The sequence below is a fragment of the Felis catus genome, chromosome B2 (assembly GCF_018350175.1).
Source record: "Felis catus isolate Fca126 chromosome B2, F.catus_Fca126_mat1.0, whole genome shotgun sequence".
Taxonomy (NCBI): domain Eukaryota; kingdom Metazoa; phylum Chordata; class Mammalia; order Carnivora; family Felidae; genus Felis; species Felis catus.
The window spans coordinates 75489631-75504952 of record NC_058372.1 but is presented as its reverse complement, the minus strand read 5'-3'; the positions used below and the strand labels follow the sequence as shown (position 1 = coordinate 75504952).

At 35.7% G+C, this 15322-nt stretch overlaps 1 protein-coding gene across 4 annotated transcripts in view; it reads left to right on the top strand.

Moving 5' to 3' along the window:
* The window catches only part of CEP162 (centrosomal protein 162), a 115345-nt gene that overhangs the window by 32350 nt on the left and 67673 nt on the right, over positions 1 to 15322 (top strand). For all 4 annotated transcript variants that reach the window (XM_019830922.2, XM_019830920.2, XM_011282478.3 and 1 more), the window contains 4 exons: positions 4472 to 4585; positions 9094 to 9285; positions 9876 to 9957; positions 14610 to 14892. In XM_019830922.2, coding sequence (XP_019686481.2) covers positions 4472 to 4585; positions 9094 to 9285; positions 9876 to 9957; positions 14610 to 14892 — 671 coding nt within the window. The remainder of the gene's footprint in view (positions 1 to 4471; positions 4586 to 9093; positions 9286 to 9875; positions 9958 to 14609; positions 14893 to 15322) is intronic.

Here is a 15322-nt window from a genome sequence, read left to right as displayed (position 1 = left end):
TGCATCAGGTTAAAATGCTGTCTGGCAAAGGAAATAATCAGGTGAAAAGGCAACCTATGGAATGGAGGAAGGTATTTATAAACCATATTTCTGATAAGGAGTTGATACCCAAAATATGTAAGGAGCTCATGCAACTCAATATCAAAAAACCAGAGAACCCAATTAAAAGTGAGCAAAGGACCTGAATAGAAGTCTTCAAAAGAAGACATACTAATGGCCAACAAACACATGAAAAGATGCTTAACTTCACTAATCATCAGGGAAGTGCAAATCAAATTAGATATCCCCTCCTACCTGTCAGATTGGCTGTTTATCAAAAAGACAGAAAATAACATGTTTGTGAGGATTTGGAGAGAATGGAATTTTTGTATGCTATTGATGGAATATAAATGGGTGCAGCTACTATGGGAAATAGTATGGTAGTTCCAGAAAAAAATTTAAGATGGAACTACCTTATGACTTAGTAATCCCACTTCAGGGTATATATTTTAAAGAGATATCTGTACTCCCATGTTCACTGCACCGTCACTTACAATAGCCAAGGTATGGATACAACCTAAATGCCATTGACAGATGACCAATAATATGATAGTACACTGTGGAGGACATACTGCTAAGTGAAATAAGCTGGATGCAGAAAGACAAATACTGCACTGTTCTGTGAAAGGGAGGTATATGCAAATCAAGCTTCAAAGGCCAAAAGAGTCCTAAGACCAAAGGAAAAGGCTGACAAGTCCAGCTTGACAAGAAATGGTTTATTAGGGAAACTTAGAGGGAGAAGCCTGTTTGTGCACCACAAGATGAGTAGATCTCCACAACCCTCCTTCCTTAGGACCTGCTTTTATAGCCCTCAAGGCTGGGAGTACATGCTGAGGGATGACTCAAAGGGAAAATGTTTAAGAATACGTATGGATCAGCTTTGGTTTTCTTTTTCAACATTACTTTGGCTATTCAGGGTCTTTTGTGGTTCCATACAAATTTTAGGATTGTTTGTTCTAGCTCTGTGAAGAATGCTGGGTTTTTTTTTTTTTTTATAGGGATTGCATTAAATATGTAGATTGCTTTGGGTGCTATTGAATTTTAACAATATTCTTCCAATCCATGAGCATGGAATGTTTTTCATTTCTTTATGTCTTCAATTTCTTTCACAACCTTTGTATAGATTTCAGTGTATAGATCTTTTCACCTCTTTGTTTAGGTTTATTCCTAGATATTTTATGGATTTTTGTGCAATTGTAAATGGGATTGATTCCTTGATTTCTCTTTATGCAGCTTCATTATTGTTGTATAGAAATGCAACTGATTTCTGTACATTTATTTTATATCCTGTGACTTTGCTGAATTCATGGATCAGCACTAGCAATTTTTTGGTGGAGTCTCTTGGGTTTTCCACAATTCCAGACTTCAAGCTGTATTACAAAGTGTAATCAAAACAGTATGGTACTGGCACAAAAACAGACACATAGATCAGTGGAACTGCATAGAGAACCCAGGAATGGACCCACAAATCTATGGCCAACTAATCCTTGATGAAGTAGGAAAGGATATCCAATGGAAAAAAAACAGTCTCTTAAGCAAATTGTGTTGGGAAAACTGGACAGAGACATGCAAAAGAATGAACCTGGACCACTTTCTTATACCATACACAAAAATAAATTCAAAATGGATGAAAGACATAAACATAAGACACGAAGCCATCAAAATCCTAGAGGAGAAAACAGGGAGCAACCTCTTTGAGCTGCATCAACTTCTTACTTGACATGTCTCCAGTGGCAAGGGAAACAAAAGCAAAAATGAACTATTGGACCTCATCAAGATAAAAAGCTTCTGCACTGCAAAGGAAACAATCAACAAAACTAAAAGGCATGGAAGAATATATTTACAAATGACATATTAGGTAAAGGGTTAGTTTGCAAAATCTATAAAGAACTTACCAAACTCAACACCCAAAAAACAATCCAGTGAAGAAATGGGCAAAAGACATGAATAGACACTTTTCCAAAGAAGACATCCAAGGGCTAACAGACACATGAAAAAAAATGCCCAACGTCACTCATCATGAGGGAAATACAAATCAAAACCACAATGAGCTACCACCTCACACCTGTAAGAATAGCTAAAATTAACAACTCAGGCAACAACAGATGTTGGCAAGGATATGGAGAAAGGGGGGGAACTCTTTTGCACTGCTGGTGCAATTGCAAACTGGTACAGCCACTCTAAAAAACAGTATGGAGGTTCCTCAAAAAATTAAAAACAGAACTACCTTACAACCCAGCAATTGCCCTATTAGGTATTTATCCAAAGGTTACAAAAATGCTGATTTGAAAGGGCACACACCCCCAATATTTATAGCAGCACTATTGACAATAGCCAAAGTATGGAAAGAACCCAAATGTCCATCAACTGATGAATGTATAAAGAAGATATTGTGTGTGTGTGTGTGTGTGTGTGTGTGTGTACACATACACACAATGGAATATTACTTGATGGTGAAGAAGAATGAAATCTTGCCATTTGCCACAATGTGGATGGAATAAAGTATATTATGCTAAGTGAAGTCAGTCAGAGAAAGACAAATATATGATTTCCTCACATGTGGAACTTAAGAAACAAAACAATGAACATAGGAAAAGGAAAGCAAACATAAGATAAAAACAGAGAAGGAAACAAAACCATAAGAGACTCTAAAATACAGAAACTAATGGTTGCTGGTGGGGTGTTGGGTGGGGGAATGGGCTAAATGGGCGATAGGCATTAAGGAGGGCACTTTTTGGGATGGCACTGGGTGTTGTATGTAAGTGATGAACCACTAAATTCATTCCTGAAATCATTAAAAAAATTAATAAAAATAAAAACTACAAAAGCTCACTCAAAAGAAATAAATAGGACATGTATAGGAATGGATGAGTATGAAATTCCCAAATCCTCTCCTCTGAAACAGTAATAAGGATATTGGCTAAAACTCAACATTTGGGGGGGTCCCTGGGTGCCTCAGTTAAGCTTTTGACTCTTGATTTTGACTCCAATGATGATCTCACCATTCGCGAGATCAACCCTGTGTCAGGCTCCAAGCTGACAGCAAAGAGCCTACTTGGGGTTCTGTCTTCTCTCTCTCTCTGCCTGCTCCCCCTGCTCATGAGTGCTCAAGCTCTCTAAACAAACAAACAAACAAACAAACATTAAAAAAAAAATTGGTGTGGGTCATAGTCCTATCTCCAGGGCAGATCAAGGACACTATGCCCCAAGAGTGTTCTTAAGGATGTGGTTAAGGAAAAGGAGAGAATGTTGATGTTGGAAGGCAGCTGAGCTCAAGAAGGTTTGAGGTCACAGAAAAGTTATCATGGCAGATGTGTCATGTTAGTCTTGTTCACACATGCATGATCTCATTTATATGTGGAATCTAGGGGCGCCCGGGTGGCTCAGTCAGTTAAGCGGCCAACCGGCTCGGGTCATGATCTCACAGTTCGTGGGTTCAAGCCCCAGGTCAGGCTCTGTGCTGACAGCTCAGAGCCTGGAGCCTGCTTCAGATTCTGTGTCTCCCTCTCTGTCTGCCTCTGCCCCTGCCCTGCTCATGCTCGCGCTCTCTCTCTCTCTCAAAAATAAACATTAAAAAAAAACTTTATATGTGGAATCTAAAAATGTTACACTTGTAGAAATGAGAGTAGAATGATGGTTACCAGGAGCTAGGGGAGGGGGATATGGGAAGATGTTAGTTAAGGAGTACAAAGTTTCAGTTTTACAAGAGAAGTAAAGTTTTGGAGATCTAATGTACAACAGCATGATTATACTTAATACTTGAAATTTGATAAGAGGGGAAATCTGAATTGTTGTCACCATATGCACACACAAAAGGTAACTATATAAGGTAATGGATATATTAATTAACTTGATTGTGGTCATTATTTCAGTGTATACATATACAGTGTATACATATGTCAAAACATCAAATTTACACATTAAATATATACAATTTTTTTAGTTTATTTATTTATTTTGAGAGGGAGCGAGCCCACACAAGTGAGAGAGGGAAAGAGAGAGGATCCCTGTCAGCACGGAGCCCATCACGGGGCTTGAACTCAGGAGCCATGAGATCATGCCCTGAGCCATAGTCGGACGCTTAACCAACTGAAGTCACTCAGGCGCCCCAAATATATACAATTTTTAACTGTCAACTATATCTCAATTTTTAACTGTCAACTATATCTCAACTATATCTCAAAAAGGGGTGGGGAGAATACCTTTGTGTTATTTTTCACGGGCCCTTTGCATCCCATGCATAAATGTACATTAGATTTGTATATAAGTATAGTTATGTGTGTTAATGTGATCATACTTATTACAGATATATGATTATATACTCTTTACATGTAAATATCTTTGTTTTTATACAGCTTGCATATGATTAAAATACTAAATTGAAGGAACTGTACAATTCCTCTAATTTTTTTTTTTTTTTATATTGTTCTAGTGGTACTGCTTGATTCCTTAGACTCTGTTGCAGAGGTCAACCTTGATGAACAGGACAGAGCAACTAAGCCAAAGTCCCTGCCAGAAATGACTGATAATGAAATGACAGGAACAGGTAAAAGTGAAAAACTGTTCTCTAAATACGTAGGAGTTTATGACTAAATGACTTTATTTCTAGATAAGGAAATATAATATATAATAATATATGTAATAGCTATATCAACAATAAAAATTTAAATCCCACATTTTTTACCATATTTAACAACCTAAGTAATCTGAATTTGATAATGGTGACACTTAATGCTACTAGGCCAAGTAAAGTCTGTTTTTAATAAAAACTTATTAATAAATGGATGAAAGCTGTTGATACAAAGTGTAATACTATAGGTAATATTAAATAATTTTCTCTGCCCCTCTAGAGTATTCTGTTAAATTTGGAACATGTAGGAGAAATGAGATTTTGGTCTTACTTTGCTTTTCCATTGTTTCCTCTGTGCAGGAAAAAGTTAAATCACATTCCAAAATTCTAATGTACATTGAACCATGCCTTTTCAAACTTGGAAAGCGGTGGAATCCTTACCTGCAAATGAAATCTCATGTACTATTCTCTGTGTAGATAAAAATGGTGTTTTATCAGTATAAATTTAAATGTTTACATTTATAATATGTATTTATAAAGTTAGTGAGAACAGTAATGGTATTTTGAGTTTTTTAAAATCATAAGTTTCAGATATTTGTTATATTCTTTTTTTTAAGTTTATTTATTTTGAGAGAGAGAAAGAGCGTGAGTGGGAGAGGGGGAGAGAGAGAATCGCAAACAGACACTGCACTGTCTGCACAGAGCCCATCACAGGGCTCAAACTCACGAGTGGTGACATCATGACCTGAGCCGAAATCAAGAGTCAGACACTCAACTGGCTGAGCCACCTATGCACCTCAGATATTTGTTACATTCTTTTTTTGTTGTAGTTCTTGTATTATCATCAGACTTCTGATATGTTTGTATATTTTATGTTTGTTGTATAATGTAAAAAAAATCTTGGTTTACTGCATAAATGTTGCAAATGAGAACTTTTTAATCATCTTGCTTTGAAAGTCTCAGTTGACCAGTATGGTCAATTAAACCAATCCAGATACTTGGAACAAAAGAGCAATAGAAATGATAAATCACTAGTGAACTCTAAACATCTGCTTGCATTTTATTTTTATTTTATTTTTTATTTCTTCTTTTTTATTGGAGTATAATATACCCATAGAAAAGTTCATGTATCATAATAGTGCCACCTGATGAATTTTCATAGCATGAATACACCCATGTAACCAGTAACCAGATCAAAAAACAGAGGACAGAGTCCACTCAAGGTCTTGTTTGTAGTTACTGCCGTTCCAAAAGTCACCACTATCTTGTTTCATCCACTTCCATTTAAAAATATAAGTATGAAAGTAAAAAAAATTACAACAAAATCATGTTACTCATTTGCTTGTTATTACCCAGTTGAATATTCACCATAACGAAAGCATGTGCTGAGCACATGTTCTTCAGTCTTACTGTTTAAGTAGATGTCACATATGTGTTGTGATAGTCAACCTTACATGCGGTTTTCAGTAAGTTGATATGAATTCTATAACTCTTACATTTTTAAAAAAATATTTATTTTTGAGAGAGAAAGAGGGAGTGAGGGAGGGGCAGAAGGAGGGAGAGGACAGAGGATCTGAAGCAGGCTCTGTGCTGACAGCAAGAGATCCCTATGCGGGGCTCAAACTCATGAACCTTGAGATCACGACCTCAGGCAAAGTCGGACACTTAACCATCTGAGCCACCCAGGTGCCCCCGGCATGAATTCTTTTAAAAAGACCAATATAGAATTAAAGCTTTTCTAATCAGTAATACGTTACAGGAAATTCATATATATACAGAATGGTCAGAGGAACTGCATTCTAAGATGTACATGAAAACAAAGCAGGAGGCCAAAGTTATCACTCTGATGGTTTTCAAAATATTCCATAAATGGCACATTGGAATGTGCAGATTAATTTCTATTTTTATGTGTCAAAGAACAATTTAAAATGAAATTTCAATCAAACATCGGTAGAATCCATGATTTTCTCTGAGAAACTATGATTTTGTAAAACATGGTATGAAAACCACTGCTGTAGGTTATAAACAATTTTTTTTAAGGTATTGCTGAATGTAAAAACTCTAGTAAGATGATTCAAGCAGTTTTACAAAGGTGTAGTTTTCTGGTCTTATTTCTTAAATGTTCTTGACTCAGAAATAATTTGTTATTACTGGAGGATATATGATCTTATTGTCATATAGCCTTAGATTTGTATTTCCAGCCTTGCCAGTTATCAGCTGTGTGACACTGGACAATTAATGCTTCTAAGCCTGTTTCCTCTTTTTTAAAATGAGACCTTGTGTTGGTCAACTGAGGGAATGTGTAGTGCCTAGTATATTGTTAAGATTCAACAAGCAGTAGCAACTATATGGTTCTCATCACTGTTATTTATATCAACCCTTATTAATGGTAGAAATCATAATAAAAAACCTGAAGGCATACAGTATAAATACTTATTAGTTGTGGGGTATTGAGTTTACCTACTATTTCAAAAATACACTTGAAAATCTTCAAATCAGCATCTGAACTTGGGTTAAGAACTGAAAATTGAGAAGGTTGTTTTGTTTTTTACCACTTTCTTCTAGAATTAAGAAACCTCAGTTTAGTTGATACATTCTCAAAGATCATCTTTTTAAAAAGGTATCACTTTTGAAATTCTTTGTGCTTTATTGTTTTAGAAAGGTTGGTAACTGTGAAAATGGGGGCCAGATCCAGCTTTTTGCTTATTTTCATTTGTCTCATGGGCAGGTACCCTTTTGTGCGATGACTGCATGACAGGAGCAGTCCCAGGATGACAGTATTACTTCACGACTAGATCCTTGTCTCTGCACCAGAGGATTTGACATTTGTCAACTTCCTAAAGTAGAAAAATTAGGGAGCTTTTAACTTGTAATAATACATAAAATAACTACATAAAGTCCTTTCTTTGTAAGGTAAAAAGCAGAGAAGTCAGCCCTTTGCTGATGAAGCTACATCTATTTTATTTTTAAGCACTATTTGATTAATCATGAGTATCAGCAGAAGAGGAGACTACTCACCCTTTTTCTTTTCTTTTTCCCCACTCTTCTATGACTCTTTTATCCTTTTCTCTAATTTTGAAAATTACAGCATTGGTAGTAAAAGGTACAAAATGAGTAAGAAAAATGCTTATAAAATTTTAGATCATGATTGTCATATTGTCTTAAAATTCTTTTTTCCAGAATTTATTTATCAATTGGTAGGAGGAGGAGAAGGTTAATAGGGAAGGAAGAGTGAACGAAGGCATCAGGTTTTCTATTTTGGATGACTGGGTGAATAGTGATACCATTCCCAAAATACTGATAGTAGAACAAGTTTTGTTGGGGAATACAATTAATTCAGTTGGGAATATGCTAGATTTGATTTACTTATAGAACAGTGTACATATCTGTTAGAAGGTTTAATATTCAAAAAAGTGGTAAGGACAAAAGACATAGATTTGGGTGTCACAAGCATATGGGTAATAGTTGAGCTAAGGGTCTTGATAAAATTAGCCAGCTCAAAAAAAAAAAAAAAAAAGTGAGAGGTTTAAAAAAGAGGGCTAAAGATGGGACCCTGAGATGAACCATTTACCAGAAAGCACAAAGAGGTAGCCATCAGAGTGCTGGGAAGCACAGGAAGAAGAGGCTATACAAAAGATGCAGTTTCCAGGAAAGCACAGTGTCAGACGTCTCACAGGGTTGGAGAAATTGAAGATGGCTAGATGTGACTATTAGAAAATTACTTTTGATTATAACAGCTTTAGCAGGATATTGGAACACATACTGGATTGCAGAGTTAGAGGAGTGAATTTCAGTTAAAGAAATGCAGACTGTAGGATACTTGGTGGCACTGGGAAGCAGAGAGAGAGTACAAAAGTGAGAGAGAATGGTAATGGTAAGGGAAGACAGAATTCTTGAACGATTTTGTCAGTTAGGAAATTTAGGGATAGTTGTATCCAATGTAATGGGATTGATTAAGGGTAGTAGGAAGAGAAGGCAGTAACCAGTGGAATCAGAGTTCACAGTTACCATGTCAGGACACATCTTACCTTGCTAAAGAGTTTTTGAGCGTTAGGTTTTCATAATGGTAGGCTATAGCTACGTATTACCAATGTTTGTATTTATTTTATTTAAAAAAAATTTTTTTTTCAACGTTTTTATTTATTTTTGGGACAGAGAGAGACAGAGCATGAACGGGGGAGGGGCAGAGAGAGAGGGAGACACAGAATCAGAAACAGGCTCCAGGCTCTGAGCCATCAGCCCAGAGCCTGACGTGGGGCTCGAACTCCTGGACCGCGAGATCGTGACCTGGCTGAAGTCGGACGCTTAACCGACTGCGCCACCCAGGCGCCCCACCAATGTTTGTATTTAACTCTTGTGTTTATAATGTTGCTGTTGTCCTACAACCTTGTTCACCATTCCTAACACACTAACGGATGCTATTAGTGGTTTATGTTTCTCACGTATTTGTGTGATTATACTGGAGATTACATTTATTTCAACAGGTGTTTCTTATGGACAAAGCAATAGTGACATTGAAGCTCTACATCAGGCTTATTGTCAGGTAGCCCAGTCTTTGGGAGATACAGATGAACAAAGGATTGAGAGTAATGCATTGGAAAATATCAAGAGCTCAGTGAAAGATTATCCTCAAGAAAATGAAGAGTCCTCTAAAAACATCTCTACTACAGAATCTGGTAAAAGTTAATTTGAGACCCTCTCTGAAGAGTTTCTCTTATGGTATAATCTAAATAGTTTGCTATAGTGATTGTTTCTCAATCTCTGAATTTAATTTAAAAGGTTTGCTGAAATGAAATTTGGGAATCAGTAGTTTAACTATAAAGTTAGAGCTGAACACAAGATAAAATTTCACTTCCTCTTTCAGTATGCCTTGACCAAATCAGAAAATCACCTAAGTGTTTGCACATTTTTTATGCTTTTCCTTATGCATATACTAAAGTAATTTTTTTAAATAGAGAATAGTATTTGGGGATCAACTAAATAATATATTTAACAAATGTGTGTGCATGTATGGACATACCCATACGCATATATTTGATATTCATGTAGATGGATACATCAAATATATAGATATATATATTTCAAATATAAAAATCAAAGGAGATTTTCTTGGTACAAGTAAGTTTATAGTGGGAAACTGGGTTTACTGTATATATCATTTTGTTCTGTTGGTCAGAAAAAAATGTAATCTTAGTGGGATTAGACATTAAATTAAGCAATTCATATAATCTCGGGGGTTGCTATTTTAACTTTTTTTCCCTCTTAGACCTGCCCACGGTAGAGGAGTTGATGAAACCTATCAGAATAGATTCTTTTGGTGTCAGTGGTTTTGATTTACAACCTGTCAGGTATGAGATTTTTTGGAATGGATTATACAGATTGTTTATTTGCTTATTGTTTTACTACTGGAAACTTTTAGAATCATTTGTTCTGCATGCTCATTCCTAGTGAATGATTTAACGAGTAGCTTATATGAGTCTACCTTTGAGTCACTGCTCTCCTTATTATTAGTTCTTACTCAGTTTATCAAAATTCTTCTAGTGCTAAAATTAAAAAATACTTTAAAAATAGATGCCACTAAAAAAACGTTTGCTGCCATCAAGTATTCTGAAGGCTTTTTTTACTGAAAACTAAAATCCTTTCAGCTTTAAATAGCTCAGGGCAGTTGATTTGAATTCTATTCTGTATGAGTCATAGATTTGCTTATTTATAAACCAGTTAGCTTTGTACTTAGTCACAGACCAGCCATCGTTTTTCAGGGTAAGATTTTTGGTCACAGGAGCAGTGGGCTTCATGAAAATGCACCAGCGCCAGTACATCTTAATGGAAGCTTGTGGGACCTTCCTGTCATTCTCCAGCACAGAGTAGCACGTTACAGTAACCTTGCATTTGTGTCACATCTATTAGAGTGTCACATCCATCATTTCATGTGATCCTCATAACAAATAGGTCAGGCATCTTTATTCGCATCATTCAGGTGTTGGAACTGAGGTAAATCAGTTTAGTAGTGGAGCTCTCACAAGAACCAGGTCATGAAGATGGTGGTGGTGGCAGTGGTGGTGATGATAATAATGATAACAGCTGACGTTTTTATCACACGCTTACTGTGTGTGCAAAGTTCTTTACATCTTTGCATTTTAGATTTCTTTTAATCTTACAGCAACTCTATGAGTTATATTTTATTATTATCTCCATTGCATAGATAAGGAAACTAAGGCTTAAAGAAGTTAAATAAATTGCCCAAGATCGTATGGTTATGTAGGGGTGCCTGGGTGGCTTTGTTGGTTAAGTGTCCGACTCTTGATTTCAGCTCAGGCCATGATCTTCTGGTTTGCGAGAAGTTGGGCTCTGCACTGAGAGCATGAAGCCTGTTTGGGATTCTCTCTCTCCCTCTGTCTCTGCCCTTCACTCAATCACATGCGTTCGCTCTCTCTCTCTCTCCCTCTCTCTCTTTCTTTCTCTGCCTCTCTCTCTCAAAATAAATAAACTTGAAAGAAAAACAAAGATCATGTGGTTATAACCAGGAAACACAAGAAATATTTGTGTGTTTTAACAACTTACATTGTCAGATCTCTGATCTCCATGAAATATTTCTGTGAAATTCTGTCATCCATTCCTGTATTTATTTGTTCATTTGTGTTTTCAGCAGACACAGTTTGAGCCCTTCCTTGTACTACATCCTCATCATGTAAATCCACTTGTAGTGATTTCTCATCCTGTTTCTGCGTTTGTGCTAGTTGAGAGAAAGTGACACAATGAAGCTTACACTAAAACCCATCTACTTGAATGCTTAGTATTCTCCCACTGATCTGCAGCACTAGATAGTATTTTTTAAAGGGCAGACTATTCTCCCTTACTGCTGTTTGGGACTGTATTGGTGTTAATGAAGAGATTTTTTTACACATCTTGTGTGTTTGCTGGCATAGGTGGAATCATTTTACTACTGTAAATTCTAAATATAATTTTTTTCGTTTTTGTTTAAAAGCTAAAAACAAGTATACTTACATTAAAGCCATAACAATAATTACTAAAATGTCAGTGGTATAAATTAGTACACATATCTGAAACCTCTTTAGTAAACTGTAAATAATCTCAGCTGATATAGCAAATAAGTCCTTAAAATTTTAGTAGCTAAACATCATCGAAAATGTATTTTTTGCTCGTGTCATAATCCCATGTGTGTCAGTGGGGTTGGAGTAGGACTCTACTCCATATAGTCATTTAGGGACCCAGGCTACTTTGTCATTAACGCATGGTTTTAAGGTTGTCATGGCCTCATTCAACCAGTTGATAAAAAAGATAATTTAGCACAATTCTTTTTAGCTGCCTCAACAGAGAAATATTACATCACTTCATATTCTACTGGTAAGAACCAGCACATCTAGCAAATTGGGTCCAAGAGGGCTGGGAAATATGATCTGCTTGTGTGCTCAGAAAGAGAAGTAAATGAGTTTAATAGGCATCTAATTAGTCTCTACCAGAATCTGCCCTTTTAATAGCCAAATATCTATTTTACTCACCTTCATACAAAGACCCACTATCCCCTCCCCAAAGCAAATAGCCCAAAGTCTCATACAGGACCCTGTCCATCTAAAAGGCCAGGATTTTCAGGTGGAGCATAGTCTTCTCCATCAGGTTTGAATGCAGCTCTTCAGTGTCTACTAATCTGTGAATTAAAAGCACAAGTTCTGTACTTGATCCAATATATAATGGCGAAACTGCAACAAATACTCCCATTCAGAAGGGAAATATATGAGGAAAATACAGCAATCAGTAATGCAACCTTGAAGTCCACTGGAAACGCCTTGTAAGGATATTTACACCCTTGGCCACAACTGAAGTCGGTTTTGCAGGGAGGCTGTGCCCATCTTGGAAGATGCATTCCTTTTTTAGTCCACCTCCTACCACCAGGTGGTTTTAGGTCTCCGAAACAAATCTCTGGCTTTTTTTTTTTTAATGTATGGTTGTAGTTTCTTTATTATTATAGTTTGTTCAAAAAGTTTAGTGGGTGGTGAGGGGTGGGGCGCCTGGGTGGCTCAGTCGGTTAAGTGTCTGACTTTAGCTCAGGTCATGATCTCACAGTTTGAGTTAGAGCCCCGAATCGGGCTCTGTGCTGACAGCTTAGAACCTGGAGCCTACTTCAGATTCTGCCTCCCTCTCTGTACCCCTTCCCTGCTCACGCTCTCTCTCTCTCTCTCTCTCTCTCAAAACTAAACATTAAAAAAAAGTCTTAAAAATAAATTTAGTAGAGCTTCTGATCTATTTGGTTCCAGTCAGTCCCTTGTGCCAGTAACTACACTTAATTTTCTAGACAGAGGCTTTAAATCTGCTTTAAGTCTTTGCTTTTTTTTGCCCCCCTTTTTTTCCTGTCAATTCAGTCGCAGCTGTTTGGATATTATTGGGAACAATAACCTTAAGGGAAGATGACTCCTTTAATATGATCTTTGTCAAAGGGCTGAGTAACTCTTTTCAACTGAGAAGTCTCATGAAATCCTGCATTTTTCAATGCCAAATCTTACTCTTTTGAGTCTATGCTCTTTACAAAGTGAATCTATGAGGCCCTTAATTTCTCGACTCTCTCTGTTCCCTTTTATTTTTTCTTACAAACTGGCCCTTTTTAAATCTGAGCTCATGTCTTTCTTATAATATCTAGTCAAACGTAGCCAACAGTAGCTAGCGCTTAGAAATTCTCCTGCTATTTTTCTTAGTATCCCAGACTCAGTAGCTATGTGATCTGCCTTATAAACTATTGTAGGTAACAGTTTGGCAAATGTTTTGTCAATGTAAAACATGCGTTGCCACTTCTCCAGCTTTTAGCATAAGTTTCCTTGCCACCCCAAACCCAGCCACTAAGCCAATGACACATATCTTAGGTTCTTGTCACCATAGCGCTCACGTTCTAAAGGCAAGAACTAGTAAGCGGCCCCAGCTAGATGCAGGATGGCAAGGAAACATAATTTAGTTAGTATGCAGGAAGAACAGGAAACAGTTTTGATAACTTCTAGCCAGATTCTGCTACCATGAAGAAGGAAAGAACTATTATATTTTCTGATGATTCCAACTACTTTAGAAAATTCTCACAATTACTGAGAAACCAATCTATCTCATATGAAAATAGTAGCCTCTTAAACTTTATTTTATAAGTGACATTATCTTATAAATTATAAAATTAAATGACCTAATAGACCATGATTATGTAGTTTGAAAATAACAATATCCCTATTTTCGGAGCCCCTATAATATACTGATATTTAACCACATTTAGAAAATGTCCTTAAGGGATATTTTCTCTATTTTAAAAATTGAATGGTCTGAAATGTTGCATTGTATTTAATTATTTTAAACCACAGAAATGATTTTTCTCTAAATACTAGTGATTTTCATGTTTTACTTAAAAATTTTTCCTAGACTGTGATGAAATTTATGCTTTTTAATATTTATATTCTATTTCTCACTGACATAAATTATGATTACTTCTTTAGTTTCTTGTAAAAATGTGTAAAATCTTTTTCCTGCCTCAAATGCATGTTGACTTTATAAGGTATTATGGATAAATGATATATTACACAAAGGTCATTTAGAGATTCATTTTTTATTTTTTCTTACACTAAAACCATCTTAGTCTTGTTTTGTTTGGCTTTCCTTTGAAGTAGGTCTCAGAGTTATCCATGTAATTCTTTATATTATACTGCATTAAAATTACATTATCTGAAATTTAAAACAGTTATATGACACTATGTGAGCATACTCTGTCAGCCAGAATTACAAATAATGTATTTAACATTCAGGACATAATTTGAATAGTTATAAATATCAAATGTATTTAATATTATGTATAAATAACATTATACATATTAAAATATAAATCTTATATTTTGTGTGTGTGTATATGTGATATATATAGTGTGTGTATATGTATATGTGTGTGTGTGTGTGTGTGTGTGTATAAAACTGGTATTTGAGGAGTCACCTAAGGTTCATGCTCTGTTTTGTTTTATAGCTATAAGAAACTGGCTGATAGTAAAGAAACTGAATTTGTTAGCCCTATACCCCTTAAGAGGAACCCAAATATTATGTCTCAAGAACCACAAAATGTAAACCAACTTTTTGACAAAAATGAAGAGAATGTGGTTTTACAAAAGACAACAAATAAAGATAGAGAAAATAGCTGTCTAGGAGTAAATGCTACGGAAGAACATATAGATAAAATGTATCTTGATATTTTGAGGAAAAAAATATCTGTTGGTCCTCCATTATTGCCTCCGGATGACAAAGTAAATAAAGTAAGTGTTTATAATCTAAGTTGATTAGACATATTGAGAAATGAAGTTATGTAAATACTATTGATAAGTAGGTACTTCTTAAGCTGGTGGGACTGATTACATACTAATCTCCACATAGATCCTGGATATTTGTGAGCAGTATTTATTACAACATCCTATAATCCCCAAATTGTAAAATACCACTATCTAGCATTCACTTTCTTTTGGAAGCCATTATTTACATTCTTCCTTTGTTTTTAGTAAGCATAGTCTAGAATTTGAGTAGCATAAGAAAATAAAGTTTATTCATCATTCTAATGCTTTTTATTTAATCTATCCAGTAGTGTGTATTTTGCAAAAGTAGATAAGTTGTCATTTACAAAAATGCTATCAGCAGCTGTTGAGAAAGTTATATTTTACTGCTCCATTTTCTTCTGTTCTTGATCTATTC